Source organism: Gorilla gorilla, chromosome 2 (genome assembly GCF_029281585.2).
Source record: "Gorilla gorilla gorilla isolate KB3781 chromosome 2, NHGRI_mGorGor1-v2.1_pri, whole genome shotgun sequence".
NCBI lineage: Eukaryota > Metazoa > Chordata > Mammalia > Primates > Hominidae > Gorilla > Gorilla gorilla.
Window position 1 is genome coordinate 65,809,921 of NC_086017.1, and position 27,999 is coordinate 65,837,919.

The 27,999-nt window shown below is 40.8% G+C and overlaps 1 protein-coding gene across 6 annotated transcripts in view; it reads right to left on the reverse strand.

Annotated features, from left to right (window-relative positions):
- The window catches only part of ERC2 (ELKS/RAB6-interacting/CAST family member 2), a 971,230-nt gene that overhangs the window by 445,094 nt on the left and 498,137 nt on the right, over nucleotides 1-27,999 (reverse strand). For all 6 annotated transcript variants that reach the window (XM_055383002.2, XM_055383001.2, XM_055383000.2 and 3 more), the window contains one exon: nucleotides 3,983-4,118. In XM_055383002.2, the coding sequence (XP_055238977.2) occupies nucleotides 3,983-4,118 (136 nt within the window). The remainder of the gene's footprint in view (nucleotides 1-3,982; nucleotides 4,119-27,999) is intronic.

Genomic DNA, 27,999 nt, shown 5'->3' on the forward strand with positions numbered 1-27,999 from the left:
AGTTGCAAAGAATTTGTTGGTTGATACTCCCAATGGTCACTGTCTTCTATGACTAAAAGCTCATTATCAGTCTCTCTGGGAGAAAACTCTAGTAACTGAAGTCCACATATGTCAGGTACTGTGCTAGATTCTTTCATAAACCTTATTTTATTTAACCCACCCAGGGAGGTAAAGATTGTAATCCCCATTTACAGATGAAAAAAGTAAGGGTCAGAGAGATTCTCTGCCATACTCAAGGCCCTAAGCTAATAATAATAAGGGCCAGTATTTGAACACTGGCCAGTTCAACTCCACGGTTCTGCATCCTTCCCTTCCTGTTCTCCTTGTCAATGCTCCAAAAAAATGATTTGAGAAGCTAAATCAAGAACATTCCCTATTCCTGTAGATTGTGGTGATTTCCTCTGAGAAACAATAATTCAAGGTATCTTCAAACAAAATTGAGACTCAGGACAAATACTAAACTGCCACCTCTTTCCAATGAGTCAAGTTCGGCTAACTAGGGTGTATTCTTAGTCACTTTATTTACACTATGTAGACCCACTGGGATCAGAGTGCCAGGCCATGCAGCAGAGGCCACAAGCCAATGGGCAACTCATGTGCACATGTGCTTCACAGGATCCCAGAGTGTTTAAAAATTCAACTAACTTTCTAAAATCTATAGATTTCACATACAAATTCCCATTTTATGGACTGTCTTGGATAATCGGAGGTCCCACCACCCTAGGCCCACCTTTACAGCAGTGTTCAACCAGAGCTTAGCGGCCACTACTCCCTTAGATGAGTAAGGGTTCTTGAGTTCCCTATAGCTCCCCACCACCCTCAATTATATCCACACACTAAGGCCACCTACAGCTGAAATTTTTCATTATGCATATGCTATTTTTCTTATAATAGAGAAATATTTCTCCAGGGCTTGTCTCTTTTGATAGACTGAATGATTGGCCTCAATTCTCCACCTCTCCTCGTATCTACTCCCGTACATTTTTGTCTTTGTGAGTAGAGTGTACTTTTCCAATCTGTGACTTGGTCATGTGCTTTGCTTTGGGCCAATGCCAAGGGTGAAAATCACAATATCAGTTCAAGAGTAGGCCTTATGAGGCCTAGTATGTTTTTGCTCATTCTCTTGTGCCTCAGCAACTGTCATTAGTTTTCCCTGGTTTGCTGACACCTGGCCTCAGAATGAACACGTGTAACAGAGCTGCCCCAGGCACCACGACAGATGTGCAGTGAGTAGAAGTGCCCAGCCAAACCCACCCTAGAGCAGCTGGGCCAGTTAGTCAACCTGCAGATCTGTAAGAATAAACTATTGGTACTAAAAAGCCACTGCGTTTTGGGTGATTTGTTGCACAGCACAGCATTATTATGGCAATTGCTAACTGACACATCTCTACCAAAAATAAACAATAAAAAACAGGCAGAAAGAACCAGACATCATTATTTTTCCTACACACAAGCCTGTTTCTTATGTTAAAAGCCTAGACCCTGAAGGCATTTGAGTTGGCAATTTTTGTCGGAAAACTATAAACTTATGAAATAAAGAAGACTGGATTTGTAAAATATTTCGTACTGTGCTATATATCCAGGTTTGACTGAGGTGACGCAGGTTTTGTCTATTGCCTTTTGTGTTCTGGTTTGAACAATAAAAAGCATAGTCACTCTATCTTCATTCAACCTTGTTTCTGACTTTCATACCAACTAGTTGAATCTCTTGGTGCTCTTCTTTGAAGCCTGATCCACTAGCTATTATTGTTGTAGGCAATACTCTACATGATATTTTTCTGGATATAATACCTGTTGGGTTGGTTGAAATCATGAAGCCAGTGTATCCAATTGTTACCAAATGCTTGTGTAGAATAAATCAAAATTAACAGGTGCCAATGCCACAACAACCAACCAGCCAAGCTAAATCCCAGCTGACTGACACTTAAAGCTTAACAGGCTAACTTGTAAACAGGAAATGCTCAAAACAATAGCAATATTAAAAAAGGCAAGTGCCTCCAGAAAGTTTTGGCAGTAATTACTACATCTGAGCACATCTGCCTAACAATCCAGGAAAGTGGGAGGTTTACTCTCTATTAACCTTAACCAGAGACATTTTCATCAAAATTAATCGTGATTACTTTTTATTGCATTTCAAATGCTATCCTTTATTTGGGGTGGTCAGGAATGCAACTAAGCAATTCCAGACCATGCTATCTTTTATGAAGAGGTTATGAGGTAGTTATCAAGGCCTCTTATGAAAATATTGCTATACAAAAGTTCATGGGCCAAAACAAGACATTAATTTCCATAACTATATGTGTCCTCAGAAAAGAAGAAATTACTATACATAGAAAAGACAAAAACTTTGATGCTCATTGTATATCAGATTAGAACTGTAGAAATACCTCTGCATATAGTAAACAAATCATTTTTAATGTTTCATTTGCCTTTTCCTTGTTATTATAACAACCATTAGTCATGAACGCTTATTTTGGGCATGGTCTGTACCCAAGTAGAATTCTAAATTATTTATATGCCTTGACTCTTTAACTCTCACAACTACTCTGGAGCAGATGCAATTATTATCCTTGTTTTATGGAATAATACACCATAGCAAGGTGAGCCCTAAGGTCAGGTCCTCTTTAAAGTTCTGGGCCCACCTGGACAGGTGCAGTGGTTCACACCTGTAATCCCAGCACTTTGGGAGGCCGAGGCGGGCGGATCATGAGGTCACGAGATGGAGACCATCCTGGCTAACACAGTGAAACCCCGTCTCTACTAAAAATACAAAAAAATTAGCCGGGCATGGTGGCAGGCGCCTGTAGTCCCAGCTACTCGGTAGGTTGAGGCACGAGAATGGTGTGAACCCGGGAGGTGGAGCTTGCAGTGACCCAAGATCGCGCCACTGCTCTCCAGTCTGGGCGACAGGGGGAGACTCCATCTCAAAAAGAAAAAAAAAAGTTTTGGGCCCACCTACTATTGTCTCACTATTCAGTGAACACTCCAAATCAAGCATCAATGTAAAGGGCCTTCAGTGACACCAGAAGGCATGTCTAGGACACAGAGAAAGGAAAAAAAAAAATACCTAATATTGACTAACTAGTCCCCATGTGCCATGCTCTATGCAAGGTATTTCCTTGTATTTCCTACACTGGAATAATTATTGATTTCTCTTTTGGCCAATTAAAAAGATGAACTATGAGTACATATTGAAATTATCTAACTTCTCCTATCTCCAAGGAGGAAACCTAATATATAACTGGAGAAAGACACTAATTAATAACCAAAATTTAACATGAACTCCGGCCAACTTGAACTGCTCTGTTTAAAGGCACACTGGAATAAATAAAGAAACTTCAAAGCAAATGCCCTGTTTTAGCTTGAATGTTTTATTGAGTACATGGGGAGCACTCCTTGGCCAAAAATAAGGGTGGTTAATGAGGAAAAATTGGTGTTTCCAGTGAGTTGGTTTGTTTCTAAGATATGGCTGTCCATTGAAAGATAACTATATTCACACAGAAGACAGAATAATGATCTGTGTCTGAGCCTCGCAGTCTTGAACAAAACACAACTGGTTTTGTAAACTGTCTGGGATCAGCTGAATGTATCCTCACCCAAATACCTTCTGTGATAATACACACATATTTGCCTTCTTCTATTCCCAAAACAATTTAAATATAAATGGAAAAGGAAGACATTTCTATGTTTTAAGTTTCTTGCCAACTATACAAATGCAGCCCTTACCTTTTGAGGTGAGGTACAGGAACCAAAAGACTCTGCCTTGTATTTCTAGGCTCTACTGTAATCGGCTTTTCATGGCCACCATTCTGAAAATGATGACCCTCCCTGGGAAAGACCTACTGGGTTCCTTGTTAGTGCTAGACCCAGGGCAAAGGCAAAGTCCACCATTTCTGTGCATATTTTCTGGCACCAATGGTGACATTTCTGAGAGAGTCCATCTCTAGTTATTTAGCGATTAAGAAGAGAAGCCTGTGCTTACCTGCAAATGCTGTGAGTTGTCAGCCATGCTGTCTTCTCGCCTGCGCACTTCTTCTAGTAACTGAGCATTTTTCTTCTTTTCCAACTGTTGATTGTGCTTGAGGTTGGCCACCTTCTTATTCTGATCTTTCATATGCCTGAGAAAAGTCAGCAGAGCTTGGTTAATTCTACCACTGGAAGATCATATGTTATCACAAATAGATTCAGGAAGTACTAAGTATAGGCTATCTGGATAAGGGCTCGGGAAAAAGATGATACTTCTGAATAATCCATTCATTCAACTACAAATATGTATTGAGCATCCACTTAATACCAGGTCCCACGACGGCACTGGGGTTGCAGTGGCAAATGGGGCAGGTATAATCTTCACTCTCATGGAGCTTAGAGGCCAGTGGGCAAGATGGACAAGTACCAAGGAAACACAACTTAGGTTTCTTAATGTTGAAGGAAACAAATAGCATGCTGTGAGAGACAGTGATGTGCATGTGTGGACAGGTGGTGGAGTGGAAGGAGATGACTTTAGATGCTGTGGCCAGGGAAAGCCTCCCTAGCAAAGTGAGACTGTGGGTGAGACTACAAGGAGCTAACCAAGAGAAACACCAGTGGCAGAGCTCCCAAGTAGAGAGAACAATGCGTGTAATTTCCAAGACAGGAAAGAAGAAACTGGAAGGCTGCAGTGAGGCTAATCCAGGGAAGGGTGGATGTGGGTGGAGATGGGACTGCACAGGTAGGCAGGGCCCAGGCTCATAGGGCCTCTGGTCCATGATACGGCATTTATTTTCTTCTAATTGGTTGCTGTTCTAATTATTATTATTATTCTTTTGGATCATGTTCTTATTCTGAGATCATAATCCATTACTTTGATTTTAAAATAACAATTATGAGGCTCCAATCAAATACATTGTCATCACTTAGCTCAAACACAATAACAGTTTGGCTAATCATAATGTTAAATAAAGCTCTGGGGCTTGTAGTAAAACTTCTTAATGAATCTACAGGATGTCAAAGTGCAAAATCATAAAGTGATCAAGTGAGTAAAAGACTAAAGATAAAGAATGGGTTCAAGAAAACAACAATGGGAATTATAAGCTTAATGTGTACTATTGCACCAGCAGCTTTTGGCAAAACATTCCACAGATTTAGGCAACCATGTCCACAGCAGCTGTCATAAGTCTAATCCAACACATGAGGAGGTAGGAGGGCAGTACGGAGGGCTCGGGAGCATTGACACAAGAGGAGGGACGAGCAGCAGAATCATTTGGGGTCCTTTCAGATCCCTTTCCCCCATACCACAGCATTGCCAGGTCAACCACTGTTACTGAGCCCTGACTCAGTAAAAAACATACTGAGAATCACTGCTCTTTTGAAAATGTAAACAAGATGAGAACTAGATGATAAACAGCAAACGTGAAATTGAAACAATTAAAATCAAATGAAAACTGCTCTCCGCAAGAAACTCTTATTTCTAGTCCTCATAAATTATGTACCCCCCACTCTCTCCCATTCCAAGCAAATGAAGCACAAGAGCATTGTTTAGTTAGTAGAATAATATTATCTAGTACTAACAGTGTACTCCTTGCTAATAAAAACAGTCCGAGGGTGCAGTGGCTCATGCCTGTAGTCCCAGCTACTCGGAAGTCTGACGCAGGAGGATCGCTTGAGCCCAGGAGTTAGAGTCCACCCTGTGCAACATAGCAAGGCCCCATCTCTAAAACACACACACACACACACACACACAATATATATATATATATATATATATATTCTGAACTCATATACTCTGAACACTTTGTCTTCTTATGAATATTTACACTAACAGAGGCCATGATTTAAATATTATTGGTAGCACTTATTAAGAGGACATAAAGTATGATAGAATAACCATCTCCTTAGTCTTTGAGTTGCATTAATTTTTGTCCAATATTTCTCCATTTTTACCTGATACAGCAACATACATACGTGAAGCCACCAAGTCAAACTTGCATGCTAATCCACTTTGAGGAAATTATCTTTTGGTTAGTATAAAGATGTTAAGAATGCCCTCTTGCTTTCTAATTGAATGAGGACACAGTATTTCCAAAGCCCATGCTAACCTAAGGCAGGCACATTTTCCAGTTCCTTAGGAAATAAGGCCAGAGCTCAGTAACAGGATGTTATGGAGAGGTCAGGATGATTAATGCGATTGTTTAATTAGAGGGTACTTTTAAAAAGAAATAATCTTATTACTTTAGAATACGGTGTTAAATAGAACCAACTGCTAAAAGTCCCCCTGCCCCAAGTATGGGTGACAAATACAGATTATTATTACAAATATCATTTGCACAGTGAAAGAACTCCCACAAAGTTCTTGGAGCAGTCTGAACACAGCGACCTTACTTTCAGGGATACTGCAATGTTTTTCCAATCCCAAAGAAAAAAGCATATTCTAAACCCACGTGTCCCTTAAAGCTTTCCTGAATTAAGAAAGAGTGGCGGCTGGGCACGGTGGCTCACACCTGTAATCCCAGCACTTTGGGAGGCCAAGGTGGGCAGATCATGAGGTCGGGAGATCGAGACCATCCTGGCTAACATGGTGAAACCCCATCTCTACTAAAAATACAAACAAACAAACAAAAAAATAGCCAGGCATGGTGGCAGGCACCTGTAGTCCCAGGTACTCGGGAGGCTGAGGCAGGAGAACGGCGTGAACCCGGGAGGCAGAGGTTGCAGTGAGCCAAGATCGCACCACTGCACTCCAGCCTGGGTGACAGAGTGAAACTCCATCTCAAAAAAAAAAAAAAAAAAAAAAAAAAAGAATGAGTGTCTGAGAAAAATGGGGTACTCTAGTTTTGACATTATGATGGAGGCTTATCTCCAGCCATTCCTTTAAACACTCCCTTACTTAAGACACCAGAGACTGAAAATGGAAAGTTGGGTTTTGAATGGCACTGCTTAGGATTTGGGCCAATTAGAGAGATGCAGAGCAAGGTGGATGAGAATGATCATCTTGTCTTTGTTCATGAAACTGTCAATAGCTACATATAGTGTCCACATTCTCCTGAAGTAGTTCCACAGTTTTCACAGATATTTCCAGCAGTTGAAGCCTTTCTTTTACTTAATGCTTACTTGAAAGTCAAAAGGGAAAAGAAGGATTTCTCTGGCATGGGTAGGAAAGAAGCAAGAAGTGGGGTGGAATAGGTGAGCAGAGCCTCACTACCAGATAACCCCTCTCTCAAGTGTTTCTCAGGGAAGCCCTAAGGCTACCTGAAACACATGTTAAAATGGCAATTTATAAGGGATACAGGCAGAGGAGTCATGAAATTTAAAAATACTAGATCTCTTAGAGAAGAGAAAATGCCCTCACAGATGCTCAGTGAAAAAATGACCACAGTGATTTTTGCTAGCAACAACTTCAGCATTTGTAAGAATAAAATCTATAAGTGACCTATCAGTCTCCACATCTTCCCCTACCTGCAGAAGTACACCCACACTGAATGAATCAAAGTGCTAAATTCAGTACAGCTTTCAAATGTCTCCACAATCTAGAAGGTAAGGCCCCTGGTCGTGGAGACTGCAATGCCTTCTTACTATCCTGCCCCAGAAGCAAGTATCACTCTTTGCCAAACCCCCAACCACTTGGCAAGGCTCTGCGAGAGACTGAGTTGCTCCAGTATTTAAAAAAAAAAAAGAAGGTTTCTTTGGGGTGAATTTTTTCTCCAGAAAAAAAAAAAAAAACAGCATTACGAATACATGCAAAATGCAAATCTTAAAAAGATAAAAACAATTATGGTAAAAGAAGTATTTGGAAAATATAGTGGTAAGGTTAGTTTTCAATGTTTAATTTAAATTTACCAGTTTCATAAGTCAAGGGATGTCACTATTCAAAATTCAGTTGCCATCAAGGAATTTGAATTAAATTAAAAATTTCCAACAGGTTCAAGGTCAACAATGACTACCAAATTAAGAAAGCATGTCAGAGAGAACTGAATCTTGCCATTTTCACTAGAATTATCTGTCAAATTCTAAGAATAAAGTGTTTTCTAACTTGCTGGTGAGAACGTGTCAGACTCTGAGACCTCTAGAATTACATAGCTAGGAGTGCAGGACAGGAGATGCATATGTTTGTCCAAGGGCATATGCATATTTGCAAAACAAGGAGAAAATCAAAACTTATTTTAAAATCTCAATAGAAACAAAAAGATGCCACTTTTTTACCCATCTGCTTTCGAAAACTTTTAAAGATTGGTAATATTCATTGTTGGAAAGAATGCAGGAATCTAGCTCTCTCATATTGATCAGGAGGAGTATAATTAACAAAAGTATTTTTGGAAATCAATTTGGCAATTTCCACCAAAGCATGCCTTCCTTTTGCCCAAGTAAACCCTTCTTCTAGTAAAACAGCCTACAAAAGTGCTTGCACATGTGCACAAATATATATATATAAATAATATATATAAACATTTCCATTACAATTGTAAAAGTAAAAATTTGAAAATTGCCTAATCATCCATCAGAAGGAAACTGAAGAAATTAAGTATATTTATAATATAAAATCAGGCTCGCTAAAAAGATTAAGGCAAAATGAAGTATGGAGATGGAAAAGCCTTCAGGATATGTTGTTACTCAAAAAAGCAGGTAGCAGAAATATAAATAATACATATAGTCTGATCTTATTTATGTTAAAATAGGAATGGCTATTTGGATGTATATAGACACACATGCATATAAATGGAAACTCCTGGAAACTCCACACCAGTCTATAAAAACAGTGGTCATGACTGAAGAAGGGAATAGGTTTGGGAGGAAATGGGATCTTCAATGTATACTGTATGGGGGTGTGTTTGTGTGTGTGTGTGTGTGTGTGTGTAAGTGGGGTATAAATATACACATGAAGATGCACATATATTAAGTGTACAAGTCAAAGGTTTTTGATCAATCAAAATATAGAGCATTGCCATCACCCTGCCTCATGGCCCTTCCCTCTTCCCAGAAGTGATCACTATTCTAATCTTTATTTATATGGATTTCTTTTGTTTACTCTTGAACTTTATATACATGGAATCATATGGTACCTAACCTTTTGTACCTGTCATCTTTTGCTTAGCATAAAGGTTTGAGATTTATTATTCATATTGTTGTTTGTATTATAGTTCATTGCTTATTGCTGAGTACTATTCCATTATATGAATACACTATAATTTGATTAGCTATTTCCTTGTTAATGGATATTTGGGCTGTTTCATTTTCTTTTACTGTTAAGAATAAAGTTGCAATGAACATTCTTATACCAGTCTTTTTGTGGATATATGCATTCATTTCTCTTGGACAAATAAGTAGATGCATGTTTAACTGCAAGTGTAAAATGGCGCAATCCCATGAAAGACTATTTCTCAGCCATATGAATCTTCTAGGGACAGCAGTGGCTAAACCTTGGAAGCAGACTGCCTGGGCTCCCATCAGAAGTCTGCCATTTCTAGCTGTGTGGCCGTGGGCAAGCTTCTTAACCTTTGTGCCTAAGTTTCCTCACATATACAATGAAAACAATAACTGTATCTAACTCATAGGGTGATTGTGAGGGGTTGATGAGTTAGTACTGGTAAAATGTTTAGAACAGACCGCAGCATGCTCACTCTTTCACTCTTAGCTTACAGTAAGAAGAATGTAATCATGTCTTGTGCAATATTGTGCACTCATATTTAGTGTCTTGTTACCCATTTCAGAACAGCAAGTATTCCAAATACCTCAAACAATGGACTTTGGAATGCATTATTGAATGCTTTATGTCACACATTTAGCTCCCACTTACACTCTCCTTAATAATGAGATGTGTTACATTCCTAGCAGGTTATCCTAATGGAAGCATTGCAGGAAGCTCATGACAGCCATAGGTAAGTAAGCTGGGATCCTGAAATGACTGCTCAAGTAGATGGGCCACACACACACGACGGAAGCTGACAATGCACATTGCATGCAGAATTTCCAATAATAGAAGCTTTTACTTGTAACCACTGAGATTATTTCTTTTTTTTTTTTTGAAGCTTGTAAATACCATTCAGTACTCCAGCAAAGCTATAAATTTTAGGAAGCTTTCATAAATATTCTAAGGATTTTTTTTTATAGCAAGCATAAATGTGCTAAATGTCATGAGCATGATATCCTTTCCAGGAAGAGAAAGGATCTGGCCTGCTGTGGCAACTTGAACCTAACTCTCCTCCCAGCGAAGAGCCAGAAGCCAGAGCAAGGTCTGAAAACTTAGCTCCAGGATAAGCCAGATCTCGTGGACTTTTGCACCTTGTGGCAGCCTCTCAAGAACAGCCCAGCTGTTTGGCTACTAGTTTTGATCATGGTCAACTGCATAAATCCTTGTCAAAGCCATGCAGCAGGATGCCCAAGCCCACATCCCCACACTTTCCATCTTGGCTTCCCTCCTTGCTTTATTCTTCCTCCTCTCCCTACCGATGGTCCTTGCTCCCCTGCGGTGAGCACCATCGCGCATTGTGTCTTCCACCTCCTCTGTGGTGCTTGGGGCTACACAAGGGCCCAGAGACAAAGCCACCCTCAGTTAAATCTCACAACGCCAACATACTTAAAAAAGACAACATTTGTCATTTACCAGGCCAGCAGGACACACCAAGAACATGATAACATAGCATAAGATAGCTAAAAGAAAGGTGTCAAAGGGAGTGTCCAGATTTGAAAACTTGAGAAGTAGAACGTCCTGGAGGGAAAGACAATTTTAGCCTCCACCTTGTAGCATCAGGCCCCACTAGCAAAACCCTCCTTCAGGAAGATGTTCCTATTCCTTGTTCAGCCTGATAAAATGGTTGAATCATATGTGACCAAGGGGGCCAAGAGGCAGTGCAGTAAGATGTCCAAGATCAAGGACTTTGTTGCCAGGTCAGCTGCATTCTTATTGCAGTGGCATCCCTTACCAAGTCTGTAACCCTAGTCAAGTTATCTCATTAGGGGATGGGGACATGAAATGATTTAATAAACCTAAGGCTCTTAAAATAGTTCCTGGCACACAGTGAGTGCTTTATAAATAACAGTGTCACAGGATCCTTAGGGTGTTCCTCCACCAGCTGGAAACCTCTGTGGCCAGCCACACCCCTGCTTGGGTTTTGCTTGAGCCCACAAGCAAAGTGGGTTCGTTCAACCCACTCGACCCAGCAGGCTGTGCTTGGCTCACACTACCACCTCAGATCCCATGCCCGCCAAGGGCAAGCCAAGCATGGAGTGATGAGGGGTGTGTGAGCAAGCATGGGGTCTGACTACTACGCACAGCCAGGTGTGCCAGCTGCAGTGGGGAGGAGAGGGGGGCAGCTCCAGGCGCCTGCTCCGTGTGAGGCTGCAGCTGGACCAGGTGTACCACAAGCGACTTCCACTGCGGGCACCAGGAAACGCGGTGGTACCTGGAAGCTTGGAGACACCAGGTACCACAGAGCATCAGAGAGGGTGTCACAGCCCTGGCTCCGGGAGACCCTAGGTCTGGGCTTCCCAAAGAGCCGCAGCTGTTCTCTCCTTCTCACCACCCACTATATGGTGAGTTGGGGGTGTGTTTCAGTCCTGTTTCTGTTCAGCTCTTTCTGTCCCACCATTCAGTGGGTCTTAAGTTCTTGTCCCACTTCCAGGAAGAATGAAGTATATGGACAACTGGAGGGTGAGCAAGGTAGAGAGGAGCTTCACTGAGTGACAGAACGGCTCTCAGGAGACCCGAAATGGGTAGCTCTTTTCTGCAGGCAGGTCATCCCAGTGAGTGTTCAGCTCTCAGCAGAGAGGAAACTCGTGGCAGGTAGCTCCTATCCACAGGCAAGTTGTCCTGAAGAGTTGAGGAGATCTGAAGCAGGTAGCTCCTTCCCACAGCTGGTAGTCCCAACATCTGTGTGAATCTGGATGAGTCCTGGGTTTTCATGGGCTCAGAAGGGAGAAAGTGCATGCTGATTGTTCCATGGGTGGCCATGGGCAGGCCCAGAAAAGGCATCATAAGTTCTCACTCTGGGCTTCAGACTCCACCCAGAAAAGGCAGCCCAGCCCCCAGGCTTCAGTCTGTCCCTGGCTTGAAGGTGGGGCTTCACCAGAGCTCTGTCCCTTTCTGCCCAGAAACCTGTCTGCCTCCCACTGCCATCAACATGCCATCCACAGTGTCCAGGATATTCATGTGGAGGGGTGCCTGCAGGCCTATGCCAAGCCGTCCTCAGCACCCCTGGCCTCCCACCTGTGCTCGTCAGCACCCAAAGTCTAGAGAGGGCCGAGGTAACAGGAAGCTGGAGTGTCAGTGCTGCCCTGAGCATGCGCACACCTGGCCAGGTTGCAGCAGCACCCAGGCTTGGCCACAACTTTGCTCCACACAGAGCAGGCACCAGGAGTGGGAAGAGGACAGGGAGCAGGAACAGGCACTTCTGAGCCTGTGGGCACTGGGGGCTTCCCGGCCCCTGAGAGCGCAGGGATGCATGGGTCCAGAGCCACAGCTGGGAAGCTGCAGCTGTGCCCAGGAGCATGGAGCTTCTGCTCTGCCAACTCAGTAGGGGGCAGGGCTCCAGCCTGTTCTTGGATCCCGCTGGACCCACAGAGCATGCAACCACAGCCGTGCTTCCCCACTGCAGCCAGTATCTTTGCAGCAGCCACTCCAGACGGTCCACTGCAGCCATCAAGAGCCTGATCCCCCTGCCCCAACCCTCTTCTAGAGCACTTATCTACTCCCCCACTTCACTCACCATTGACTTTCCTACCCAAGCCAAGAAAACCTTGGGAGCAATCTTAGCAGGTGACACAGCAGAAGGTAACAATTAGCAAAAGAAGGGTTTATTTTCCTTGTAGATATTTCACTCTGGCGGAGGTTCTGAAAGGCTGATTCCTTCTAACATTCTCCCGTATTCTGACCCTGAAACCTCCCCCAAATATGGATGTAACACCACCTCAAATGTAAACAGAACCCAGTGCCTGAAAGCCAATGCTAAGAAATGATAGAGCCTATTCAGGAAGACCCCAGGGATGGAGAGCGGAGAGATCCCGGGTGACTGCAGATGCCCTCCTACCCCTCCTGATGGACTTGGTAAGATTGGCATGAGCCCATAGGAAACTCCAAGGGAAAAGGCAAGCCAACTTTCTCATCCTCCTCAGAACTCAATGTTGAACCCACAGGCATCTAATAATAAGATGCTCTTCCTTGCGAGCAGACCACACACAGATGTCAGGGCCACATGATTAACTAACGAGCCTGGCTCTGATTTACTATTTACCAAACAAATTTCTTATCACTTGGCCTCCCATCTAGGTCTGGTGAGCCAGAGAGCACAGGGTGGTCATGTAGGGCTGAGAATAGTGGCCCTGGGATGGTTATTTTTCACATTCTTAAGCATTAAATATGTTGTCACAGTACATCCCTCTCACTGTAGACTAGACTATATGCTCCGGATTCCTGGTCCACATGGTCAAAGCTGGTGGCAGATGCACTTCCAGGAGGGTTCAAAGCAGGGTTCCTCTGCCATCTGTGCCCGCATGAAAATATCCCCTGCTTCAGTATGTTGTGGCTCCACATATCCACCTGGTGTCTCAAAGCCCTGCCCAGAGCCAATAGCGCAGGAGTGCAAACAGTGAAACATTGCCCCTGCTTCCATGAGAGCTGAAGCCACCATCACATTTTGCCTGGACCACAGGTCTCTTCTTTCCTCCCTGGCCTCCCTGCTTCCACTCTTGCTTCTCTTTTCATCCATTCTCCATCCAACAGCAAGATTGGGTGTTTCAAAGTAAGTCAGATCATGCACTTGTTGGCATACAATCTTCCAACGGCTTCCCTTTCCCAAAGAATAAAATTGCACACCAGTAAACTTTGCTGGCCAGTCTCATCCCACACCATTCTCACCGTTAGCCCCAGAATCAGGAATTCAGTCTCCTTTCAGTTGCAATAACACAGCAGCTCCTTCCCACTGGAAGGTCTAGGCACAGGCTATTTTCCCCGTCTGGGATTCCCCTCCACAGCCACCACTCCTCCCACAGCTGACTTTTACCCTTTAAGTCTCAGTTGAAGTAATGCCTCCTCAGAAGGCCCTTTTCTGGGCATCAAATGCAAGGATGCCCCTCCTATCACTGAGAATCTCTGACAGCACCCCATGCACTTGTTTCACAGCACTCGGCCAATTTGTAAGCATATATTTATTTGCATTTTGAATTCCTTATGGACTATTCCACCACCAGACAAGCAGGAGTCCATCCCCAGGATATTCACTGGAGTGAAGTAATGAGTCCTACCCATCCATGTCCTCTCTGGCCCAAGCTACCATCATGTCCAAGTTGGACGAGGATGCTGGCTTCAATTGTCCACCCAATCCACTCTCTGCTGGGCAGCAGAAAGTATACAAATAGATTATATCTTCCTCCCTCGAAAAACTTTTCATTGGATCTCCACTGCCTGTAAAAACATCCATGTGTTGGCCGGGCATGGTGGCTCATGCCTGTAATCCTAGCACTTTGGGAGGCCGAGGGGGGTGGATCACCTGAGGTCAGGAGTTCGAGACAAGCCTGGCCAACATGGCAAAACCCCGTCTCTATTCAAAACACAAAAATTAGACAGGTGTGGTGGCAGGCACCTATAATCCCAGCTACTCAGGAGGCTGAGCTACTCCGCTGGGGCAGAGGTTGCAGTGAGCCAAGATCGTGCCACTTCACTCCAGTCTGAATGAAAGAACAAAACTTTGTCTCAAAAAAATATATATATCCATATGTCTTCACACTGACTTCTACCAGATCTAACTCCTACTGTGCAAGTCTTATCTCACCCTACTCCCCCAAGCTACACTGGCCTTCCATTTGCACTCTGACATGCCAAGCCCTAGAGTCCTCTGCGGCTCTAAACAAGCAGTTTCCTCTTCTAGAAACTGTTTACCTCACCCCCACCCCGCCCCTTCCTTCATCACTGATAACTCATATTTATTTTTTCACCCCAGTATAAGTGTGATATCCTCTGGAAGCTGTCTTGGCCTATCAAGAAATTTAGGTCCTCCTGTTACTAACTCCCAAATCACACCATGCCTGTCTTGCCATGAACTCACCACACTTCTGCTCCTTTTCTGTCTTCCTTGTTCTGCTATAGGCAGCCTCTGTACAGTGATCACACCTACCTTCTTGTCTTCTCTACACTAAGGGTCTAGAACAATGCCTAGTCCATTGCCACCAACAGATTTCTGCTGGTGACAATTTAATTTAATTTATTTCTGGAACTGACCCTCACTTTGGTCAATGGATGAAACAAGTCCCCCTTTTTTGCCACATGCTTTATGTGAATTCTTAAAATTATTTAGGAATGTGCATCCAGGGATTTACATGAATTAAGTTTGCTCTCTTACATCTGTTTTCAGAAAGGCACTTTCTATTAAAAAAATTCAATTTCATAAAACGATTGTCAGTTCCTCACCAATGAAATGATACCCACTAAAAAAAAAAAAAAAAAAAAAGCCACAAAAAACCTGGACTGATTCTTCACATTGACTTCTACCAGATCTAACTCCTACCATCCAAGTCTTACCTTATCCTCCACTGCCAAGCCACACTGGCCTTCCATTTGCACCCTGACATGCCAAGTCCTACTGTCCTCAGGGTGGTAGGTGATGATGAATACTAGTGAGTACTATTAGCTGGTGCTAACAATGACAACCTAGAGTTATCATTCCTAGAAAGCTAATTTTCAAAATTAAACTGGAAATCTAAGAGGCCGAGGTCAAAAAAGAAAAAAAAAGCCTGGGTAACTCTTTCTGAATTTAATTTGTATTCAACAGATGATTTTTAAAATCTACATAGTTCACAGCAGACTGATGGCTTGTTCTCATTTATGCTGCTGAGAAAGCCTTTCCAAAGTCTGGAAAAGTGGTCAGCAATCTTTTTCTGTAAGTGGCCAGATAGTAAATACCTTAGACTTCACAGGCCATATGGCCTCTGTCAAAACTACTTAACTTTGCCTCTACTCTCTCATGTAGTACAAAAGTAGCCACAGACAATATATACACTAATATATACACTAACAATATATACATTAATATATACACTGTGTTCCAATAAAACTTTATTTGCAAGAACAAGTAGCAGGGTCAGATTTGGCCTGTGGGCCTGAATTTGCTGAACCCTGGTCTAGAACATGAGACCAGGGTTATATAATCATCACAGCAGCAAATGCTCATATTACTTACTCTGTGACATCACATGATGTGCTCTAGGCACTTTACATATATTAACTTACTTAATTCTTGCAAAGGCCTTACTAGGTAGGTCCTATTTGTTTACTCCTTTTACAGATGAGGGAACTGTCAAAAGTTACAGAGCTAGTGAATATCAGAGCCAAGATTCTCAATCATTCTGGCTCCAGAGACTATCTCCAACTCTTAACCTCTATGCTATGCCAACCAACTGTACAGAATATTGCAGAGTTCCTTCCCACCACTGTCCCACTTTCCCTTCCCCAAAGCAACCCTACAAAGCTCTATGGAGCACAAATGGGAAATCTCAGGATACTATGTCTGTTCTGTAGTTCAGCCACTTCAAGACACACCACTCCAAACTTCACAGGATGCCCCTGGCCAGTAGCTTGGTTGACTATTAGAGAACTAGATACAGATGAGGTCATTATTTGGGAACATTAGCTTTCCACCAGAAGGGCTTCAGGATGGAAGGTGAGAGCTCAGCACCTTAAATGCCACAGGGCAGCAACAGTTATTGAAATGAGGACTCAGCTATGAAGCAGAACACAAAACCAACAAGGGAACACTGCAATTTCCCTGTTAATTTCCATTCTCTGAACCCATTAATCTCAAGGTGATCACCTTTTGAAAAAATTATATGGTTCTATGGATGGATACAGCCCCAAAAGCAGAAATTTGTATTGTATTTCACATCCTGGAACCTAAGTGTATCACAATGAGTTTGATTCTTCTTCCTGTACAGACAGATTAAATCTGAGACAAAGAGTTTGGAGATAACAAAGTAAGTGAAGATAAAAACAGAAGCTCAACACCACGTTCCCTTTTTGTAAGAGAAGGACAAAAGGGCAAGGACTATAGAGATACTAGGTAACAGGTCTGAGGACACAGCTTCAGGACCAAAGGGGCAAACCCAAGACAGGGACAAGACATAAGATAAAAACTCCTGCCCTCTTCCCACCTCATATCTCCTCTTTGCACGTTATTTACCTCTTTTCAAATTAAAAAAATGGAATCTGAACACTTTGAAAACAAAACATTCATTTAATTGCCACAATTCCATGGAGTACTGTATCATTCTAAAAGCCTATGACTCCACTGTTAGACACAGGCACATTAGGGCCAATTTGGTAGGGTGTCAGCTGTATTTACAGTTTGGAGCAATATAAAAACATACGGCAACTGTGAAAATTGACCCCCTGGGGGTTAACGCTGGAGGAAACCAACATTCCGCAGTCTGGCCAGAGGTTGAGGGCGATTTGCCCAGACAATATACAGCCAAGGCAGCCTATAAGCACAAGGGGCACTTCGTGTATGCAAGACCTACTTTTATTGCATCCCATCTGAAATTGGGCTGCAGTGGTCCAGACATAAAATAAAACGGAGGTATAAAAAGATAAAAATCTTATATGATGATTTTCCAAATTAGAGTATGGAAGTAATGTGTTGGTGTTTATATTATTTGCTATCAGAAATCAATTTTAAAACATTGTTAAGTAATAAAAGCATCTTCCATTTTCAAATGTTGGATTATGCATCAGATGCTGTGCTAAACACTGTAAAAATATAATCTCAGTTAAATGAAACAACATCCTTACATGGAGGGCACTTTATCCCCATTTTACAGATGAAGAAGCAGAAGCTTAGAGAGGTTATATAATATGCCCAACATCATATACTTAAAAAGTTAGGGATGCAGAATTTGAACTATTGTTTTGATGATGCCAAAGATCATGGCATCTATTATGCTATATAAAAATAATAAAATACTATTGTACGTTACTGAGGTCTTTGCCACAAAAGAGAATGGAACATACTAACTAGGCCTAGACATTCCCTTTTGAAAGCTACAACCTTTTTTTTTTCTATGAGGTAGGCAAAGCACCAGCTGCAATAAAGCAAGTTATACACTCTTTAGGATCTGGTCCATCTGAGGTGTGGCTTATTGGATCAACCCAAAAATAATTTAAACCAGCACTGAATTAGATTTCTATTGGTACATAACAAATTCCTACAAACTTAGCAGCCTAAAACTACATTTATTTATTATCTCACAGCTTCTGTGGGTCAGAAGTCCAGGCACAGCTTAGCTGGTCCCTCTGTTCATAGTCTTACCAGGCTGAAATCAGGGTGTCAGCCAGACTGCAATTCTCATCTGCAGGCTTAACCGGGGAATAATGTGCTTCCAAGCTCATTCAGGTTGTTGGCAGGATTCCTTTCCTTGCAGTTCTATGCCTGAGGTTCCCAGCTTTTAACTGGCTATTAGCTAGAGACTGGAGGCTTCTCTCAGGTCTGAAAGGCCACCCAAAGTTCCTTGCCATGTGGCCTTCTACCTAAGCAGTTCATAACATGCCTGTCTGATTCTTTGAGGCTAGCAGGAGAATCTCCACTCTGCTGAGATGAAGTTTCATATAATATAACATAATCATGGCAGGGGTACTCAATCACCTTTACCATATGATATACCCTATTTAAGGGAATGGCAACCATCACCTTTGCCATATTCTATCAGCTAGATGCAAGTCACAAGACCTGCCCACACTCAAGTGGAGGAAATTATACAAGGGTGTGAAAACCAGGGGGTGGAGATCATGGGACCATGTCAGAATCCTGTCTCTCATATGCAATATCCAATAGAACTTTCTGCAATTATGGAAATCTTCTACTTCTATGCTATCCAGTAGACTAGCCATGAGCCACATGTGACTATTGGACATTTAAAATGCAGCCCATGCAACTGTAAAAGTGATTTTTAAATATTATTTAATTTTAACTAATTTAAATTTAAGTAGTCTCATGTGGCTAATGGTTGCCCTATTGGATAGCACAGATTTGAACATTAACCAATGTCCATATTATATGTTAGTTATTTTTTAAAACTTCTTAAACCTTTGTTTTATTTTTGTGTTTGTGTTCTTTCTAAATATTTCATAATCTTTTTACTGCCCATTTCAAACAGTTCTTAGGGACTATTCACATTAGTATCTACCTAACAGACTTCATTTTTCCATTGTCCAAAACTTCTTCCAAACTATTTTCATTATTGCAACTTAAGGCATCTGGAAGGCTTAACTTATGGTCAATGGGGGGTTATGGTAATTTATGCATCCTTACACTTTCCCAAGTATTTATCCCCATGACAACACACTACAAAAATAAATGGCTGATCTTTCCACTCTTCTTCTCGTAACTCAAACCTCTTCTCTTAGTCTGATGTGAATGAGTAAAACAGAATCGGTGGTGGGTGGTGGATGAAGCAAAAATCAATGAAGGATAACAAAGTGGCAGAATTATCAGCAAAGAGGGCGTAAACCACTTCCCCCTGATTAAATGAGAAGACAGAACAAACCACTTCCCCACACAATTGCCTCAACACAACCACTTCCAAAATCCACTGCTAAAATGTCACCTGTTTCAGTTTCACTTGATGACATATTTTTCCTAACCCAGTGGTTTCCAAATAGCGTTCTACCAGTACTAGCTCTAGGGTATGTTAATAACGTTACCAAAAAACAAAAACAAAACCAAAAAACAAGGGGCTAGAGTCAAATAAGTCTTGAGAGCCCATGTACAGATTCCTGACCCCTGGAACATAAGCCTTCCCTCTTCTTGACCAAGCCTATTTCCTCAATGGACATAATCCTCCATACTAGAGTCATGATAGGAGCTTTACCTAGTGGGATTCATGAAAATCCTAGGTACCCACAGTTTTTCATGCCCTTTCTAGTTTCCACCTGGATGGCAATGTTTCTAGAGCTCCCAGGGGCAGGGTGGCCAAACATTTAGGAATGTTACCCTATCTAAAACCCACAGAGCAGCCACTAGGATCTCCAACTCAGGTGCCTAAGCATGTATGCCATAGAATGTAGCATTTGATCAGCATCTCTTTGGACCAGGCAATGTTCATGTTGTATATACACCTCATTTAATCCTCACGACAATCTTATGACATAGATATTGCATAGACCAGAAAAATGAGGAAGAGCAGGAAAGCAACGTGCTTAGAAGGCTCATCTAGCTAGAGGGAGGCAGTGCTGGAGCTCCACCCCAATCTATTAGACTCCAAAATTCATGTCACTTTCCTAACTGAATACCTCTGATTTACCACACTTCCTAATTCCCTGTTATCAGAGCTAACCATGATAATCCTACTACTAAAAAGAAAAAATTCATTAGGCAGCTGTAAGACTGTTTATCCAAAGCTACATGACTCCCACCCACCATGGGCTGTTCCAAGTGCTTTCTCTCCTTCTCACCACAGAAAACTCAGTAAATACCCATTTTTTCCTATCAGAGGACAAACACACAATCACATACATACATATATATTTATATTTATTTCACACACACATATCCCTAAACAGTGCTTGTGAGGCATCTCTCTTTTACATGTAGGCTCTGCCTTCTATATAACATAGACATTGCAAAGACTAAAAACTATCTGATACTCCTTGAAAATAGACAGACAGGAGTAAGCTTACTCTAACATTCTTCATACAGCATCTAAGGAAACGTTATCAGTGAATAGCTGAGATTTGAGAAATAACTAAAGTTTTCGAAAATTCCTATGGGATAATGTATGGATAACTCTTTATTAAATGTAGCTGTAGCATAATTTAGAAATGAGAAATAATTTAAAGTCATATTGTATAGATGGACTTTTCTATACTAGTAGGTAATAAGTCAAATTTTTTAAGAAAAACACCAACACTAATTAGATGAATATGAAAAATATTTCATTAAGATTCAAGATAAAGCAGAAAAAAGGAACTGATTTGCAAAAATTAGGTGTTTTGCTGATGATAGGGTCTCAACCTCGTATTTCTCAGCCCATGCAGTGATTCTGATTACTATTAGGCCCTTTTTCTGGTATAAATCCTAAATTATTTCTTGTTGTACCTTATAAAATCAGAATTCTTCCTTCAAAGAAGAAATTTACAAGAAAAACTTGCCCCTTTCTCAGCTGAAGAAACTGAAAACCCTTATGAAATCAACATCATCAAAGCCCAACCCATGAAGAAAGCAACATTTTATCTGCTGTGGTTTAAATGTGTCCCCCAAAGTTCATGAGTAGGAAACTTGATCCCCTATGCAGCAATGCTGGAAGGTGGGGGCCTAATGGGAAGTGTTTGGGTCATGGGGGCACCGTCCTTATGAATGGATTAATGCTGTTGTCCTGGGAGTGGGTTCCTTATGAAAGGACAAGTTCAGCCCTCTCTCACTGTTTCTGTTGCACTCTCTTGCCCTCTCTTGCCTTTCTGCCTTTCTGCCTTTCACCATGGGCTGAAGCAGCAAGAAGGCCCTCACCAGATGCCAGCTTCCTGATCTTGGACTTTCCATCCTATAGAAATGTGAGAAGTAAACTTCCGTTCAGTATAAATTACCCAGTCTGTGGTATATATAGCACCACAAAACAGATACTATTCAAAAATAAAGTGTCAAATTCTTAATAACTTTTTGTTTCGTAGTGAACTCAAATCTGCTTTCCTTATATTTTTAATTACTTGATTTTCTATTATTTTCTTTTTTTAACATTATATTTTAATATGGATCTTCTAGAAAATCAGAGTATTGGCTTACATTCCAAATGTAGAAGTGAAATGACAAGGAACAGTAATTTCCCTGGCTGTTGATGTTTATTTTCTATGTTGCTGTTTGAAGGAAACTGATTAAAAGAAAACTCCTGGCAACACCTGAAAACATGATGATTCAGAAAAAGAATCACAGTTTTCTCACCAAACAAATTGTTGGGAGTAGAATATTTATGATATAGATTTAGAAATCTCTATGAACTGAAGGCATTTCCTGGGCAATTAATCAAGGGAAACTTTTACATAAAAACACATCTCGATTGAGCTATTTGCGTAAGAGCCCACAAGCTGCAATGACTAATTATAAGTCTCAGACCTGTGCAGTTTGCTGAAATGCTTTTCTTCAGGCCGTTAAAAACACCATGACAACACACAAATTCAACAAGAATAAACTAACAATGGGAAGCTACAATTACAGAAAGGAATTATTCAAAGTATGTGACCTTTGCACAAAAATGATACACGTTTATTTGATACTACTGACTCTCCTCTATTTCCCCCCTTTGATAGGTCTGCGTAATTCTCACTAACAATAATGAGAGATATGTGCTAAAAATGAATAGCTGCTAACTCCAGCCATCTGTGCATTCCTGGTACAAATAAAATTGAATGTCATCACTACCCTATTGGATTTCTCGGTAATGCTCTTTGCTGATAAGAACTTTAAAAAAATACCAATGGCTTTTTTTCTTTTTCTAACTCATAAAAAACATGCCCATTCCCCTTGCTACATAAAGGGGTCTATTCTACTCGAATCCAGGCAGCCACTGAGAGGTGAGGGTGAGATAAATCCTTGCTTATCAAGATAACTGTTTCCCCACTCAGTATAAATGGAGACAAAGTATACCCAGACTTGAATGATTAAAATGGCCAAATTCTTAGCAGGTTAACTCATTACTTTTCATCCTTCTCTTGCCAGCCCTGAAAGCTAAGTAGCTGTCTTAACAGCCTGCAGCAATCACTTCCAAACAATTCTCCTGCCCTACAGGAGAAAAGTAAAGGTAAAATGGACTTAATTCATTTTTCGTTTATGAATTACTGGCTGTCAAAAATTTGAGAAAGGTCCCAAGCTTTAATGGATACTTTTGGAAAGAGAGATCATGTGCTATAGAACCCAAGATGGTATGCTGGAGAGCCAGAAAAGCTGGAAAACTGGAAAGTCGCTGGTCAGGAATTTTATACACACACACACGCGCACACACACACACACACACACACACACACCCTTCCTTCACCACTGTATATACAGGAAGAGAGAAGCCAGTATGACCATCTCCAGTCCCAGCCAAATGTCTCTGCAGTGACAACTGAGGAACACATAGCATCACAGGGCCACATGGTTCTACCTTCACTTCCCTAAGCAGCCAGTTGACCTGCAGTAAGCCAGCCTTTGCAAGAGCATCTCCATACACCCCTTTCAGGGTTGAGTGTTAAGTCCTGCTTCCGAAAACCCAAGGGTCTAATGATCAGGTGAATTGCTTCTTCCTCTAGAGCCACACAGAAGGCTGTAGTGCTTGGGATCCTCTCTTAGGTTTGATCATTAGATCTAGTTTTATATGACATACGATGACAGAACTGCTAAGAATATTTATTAGCTTGGCTAACAACTAAAGAAAAAAATGGTAATCACAGCTCTCTGGAGAGGCTTTTTAAATTTCATTTTACAGCACTATAAAATGAGCCCATACCCTGAGCATTTAAATGGGCAAATTATTTGGTTGGAAGTAGCTCAAATTTTGAAGTTCAGTCACACTGGTAGACATAAAAACTAAGCAAATATTCAAGGTAAGCATCCATTTCAAAGGTAACTAAGACATTACCAAAAGAGAGGAAGCATTTATTTCATATAAATGGCCGCATGTGTGTTGCAGGAGCATATATGTTTGGGGTCAAGGTTCGCTTTATGTTAAAGTTTTGGCAAAATGTAGTACCTCATTGAACCATCAAAAAAGCAGTGCCAATATAAAGTTGTCAGCTAGTAATTTATTTGTAAACAACATGTTTAATTATAATAGTACAAATAACAAATCACAAATCCACTTACTTTCTCTGAGAGCAAAATTTTTAAAACTATTCCCTTTACAACTTATTAAAAAAATTTAGTATTGTGTATTAAACAGGATTTTAAAAGGACATATCAAATACTAATAATTACTAACTAGTAATATTACTAATTACTATAGTAATATTCATAATAAAAATTACTAATATACAAGAAAAACTAACAGTCATATATTTAATAAGGGTCTAGCATCTAGAATATATAAATACCACAACTCAACAATAAAAAGACAAATAACCTAATTAAACATGGGCACAGAATTTGAATAGACATTTCTCCAAATAAGATATACAAATGGCCAATAAGACCATGAAAAGATCTTCAATCTCACTAGTCATTAGAAAAATGTAAATCAAAACCACAATGAGATACCACTTCACACCCAATAGGATGGCTATGGTCAAAAAGAAAAATAAGAAGAAGTGTTGGTGAGAATGCAGAGAATTTAGAACAATTATTTATTGCTAGTGGGAATGTAAAATGGCACAGCCACTTTGGAAAACAATTTGGCAGTTCCTCAACAAGCTAAACATAGTTACCACGGGACACAGCAATTCCACTTGCAGATATACAGCCATGAGAAGTGAAAACATATATTCAAACAACAACTTGCACATGAATGTCCATAGCAATATTTTTCATATCAGCTAAAAACTGGAAACAACCTAAAAGTCAATCAACTGATGAAAAGATAAACAAAATGTGGTATACCCACACAATGGAATATTATCAATAGAAAGGAATGAGATGGTGATACATACTATAACATGGATGAAACTCAAATACATTATGCTAAGTAAAAGAAGTCAGTCACACAAAAACACATAATATATAATCCCAATTAAATAAAAGGTCTCAAATACTCAAATACTTAGATTAGTGGTTGCCAGGGGCTGGGGGAAAGAGGGAATAAATGAGGGAGTGGGGAGTGACTGCTAATGGGTATGGGGTTTCTTTCTGGGGTGATTAAATTTTAATTCTAGAATTAGAGGGTGGTGATGGTTGCACAACCTTGTGAATATACCAACAATCAGTTAATTATACACTTTAAAAGGGTGAATTTTATGGTATGCAAATATATCTTAATTAAAAAATTACAAATGCTAGTAATAAAAAATTAAATGGTATAAAAAAGTTTATAAAAAGAAAACTTATATTATCCCTCCATCTTCCCCAATAAACCACTCTCACTGTTAAGGGTTTTCTGTCAATCTTTCTAGAAATTTTTTAGGCATAATGCAAGCATAGACACATCTTTAAAAATACAGCGGACAATACTATACATCTTACAGTATGTCTTGGACATCTTTCCATGTCAGTAACATATAGATTGGGGTATGAAGAAGGGGGCTGGAGAGAGAGAATGGAGCTGAAAGAAGGAATGCCAGACAGGAACTGAAATCACCCTCTGGGTGGTGGAGGAGTAAGGATCAGTACCTTTCTCAAATTTTCAAATGTCTGTTGAACAATCCTGGATATCCTACATACATCTCAATATATTGAAATTAAAATCTCAACTGTTGCCTTCTCATAGCCAAAATAACCCTCCTTCTTCTGTACCCTTTATCTTCATTAAACCACCCAAGATTGGGAGTCAAAGAGGAGTGAGTCTTCCATATTCCTAGCACATCACACACAATAGATCACTGTGCTCTACCATTTTAATTTAAAATATCTATCAAAATAGTTACCTCCTCTCAATTCTTACTGATACTAGCTCAGTTCATGCCTTTGTTTTCATTGTCCAGACACTGAAATAGCTCCCATTTGGCTTCCCTGATGCCAATCTATGTACCTATCATTCCATCCATCCTTCCATCCATCCATTCACCTAGTCATCCAACAAAATATTTCTGAAACATGAGCCATGGGTCAGGCATTGAGAACACAAAAACAAAGAAGTTATCATCTTTATCATTAGACCATTCAAAGTTTAGTGAAAGGGAGAAACATGGAGCTGGGAAATGATAACAAAATGCTTTTTATTTGTGATTTTTCTTAAATTTTACTTTAAGTTCTGGGATACATGTGCAGAACGTGCAGGTTTGTTGCACAGGTATACATGTGCCATGGTGGTTTGCTGCACCTATCAATCCATCATCTAGTTTTTAAGCCCCACATGCATTAGATATTTGTCCTAATGCTCTCCCTTCCCTTGTCCCCAACCCCCCAACAGGCCACGGTGTGTGATGTTCTCCTCCCTGTGTCCATGGGTTCTCACTATTCAACTCCCACTTATGAGTGAGAACATGCATTGTTTGGTTTTCTGTTCCTGTGTTAGTTTGCTGAGAATGATGGTTTCCAGCTTCATCCAAGCCCCTGCAAAGGACATGAACTCACTGTTTTTTATGGCTGCATAGTATTCCATGGTGTATATGTGCCACATTTTCTTTATCGAGTCTAACATTGATGGGCATTTGGGTTGGTTCCAAGTCTTTGCTATTGTAAATAGTGCTGCAGTAAACATATGTGTGCATGTGTCTTTATAGCAGACCAGGTGGAACTATTGTCTTTTGAGAGAAATCAGGGAGTAACATTAAATTTGAACTTCAAGGATGTATAGAGGTTTGCAGGTATATAGAAAGAAAGGGCCATTTAGGCAATGGGAAAAGTATGCTCCAATATAGAGCGATGGGAATGGTCTGTCAAGTGCAGACAATGAGAAAACATTGGGTGAAGGCAAACACTGAATGGGGAATGAGGGGGTAGAGTGACATTTTATGTACTTAGGGTTTAAGATGAGACTTGAAAACAACTCAGGGTCAGATTGTGAAGAGCTTGTAAAGCCAGGAGGTGGAGTTGGATATTCTGCCCATCCTGTGAGGAGGAGGGAACAGGGGCCTCCAGGCACAGGGTGTTGCCTCACTGATTTTATCTGGAGTAGAGGACAGAGACTGGGACAGATTGTGACTCTCTGGAGGCTACTGCAATTGTCCAAATTACCAAATGGGACAGCAACATTGAGAGTGGGGAAACAAAAGGAAAGAAATGGAATCTGTTGGATTAGATACAGTGAGGGATGAGCTACAGGCCACTTAGAGTTTTCTATCTTAGATAAGCTGGTGAATGTTGTGCCACTTCCACACCTAAGTGCCAAATATATAGAGTAGTGGGAGGATGAGTGAAAGAAGTGGTGATGAGTTCTATTTTGGTTGTATGGGAAGTAACAGGTAGACATCTTTCTAAAACACAATCCTGTTCCCCACTGCCTTCAGAATAAGTTTTTTAAAATTGTTTTTATGATGCCATGCAAGGGAATATCCATGTGTGCCTGTTCCCACATGCCCCTTGCTCTTGAGATTATCTAGGTTCAAATCCAGAGTGACCTTGAGCAGATTACAAATAACCTCACTAAACTCAGTTTACTCATATGCCCATTGCAAATCATACTACACTTCCAGGGTTGTTGGGATTAGAAAAATTCTTGCACATCAGTGTTTTGCACAGACACTGGCCCATGAAAACTGCTTAACAAATGAGAGTGCAGTTTTCCAAGAAAGGCACTTAGAATTATTTTTCCCCCAAATTACATTAAAAATACAGAGGTAATATAGGGTTTTAGAAAGGTCTTGTGTGTTTTTAAACTTTACAAAACTTAGTTGATCGTATGATAAAAACAGCCTAAAAATAGCATTTAAAATGTAGGGAAGTTTAGTTAGTCACTCTACCCAAACATTTTAATTTTAGAAAACTATATAAAAGTAAGATGTCTATCAGAGATGAGAAGATAAACCAAACAAACTGAAAAACAAAACAAGGAAAGAAATCCCACTCTCTCTAGCAGCTGGGAGAACTGAGAAGCCAGCACAGATCCTTTCTATCAGGCATACCGACAAAGTAATCTCAGCTTAAAAGTTTAAAGTTTAAAAGTTTAAGGAAAAAAATAAAAAACACCTAAGCTCTGTAGGAGGAAGATGCTACATCTTGATGGCATGATACCTACCCTCTGACCTGACATAACGATGAGGAAGGAATGATTCCACAGTGTGATTACTAGCCGGACAGGGGCTAATACATGGTTTGAGTTCTCAGTCCTTGTCTTCGTTATGTGCTGCCAGCACTCCCACTTGTATCATACAAGATCAAGGCAGATACAGATACTGTGCTGCAGAGAAGTCCATCTCTTCTTCAGTGAGTTGTTTTCCAAAAGGAAAACCATCATATATCAAAACAAAGGCCTTCATTTCTTTTCGGCTTTGAT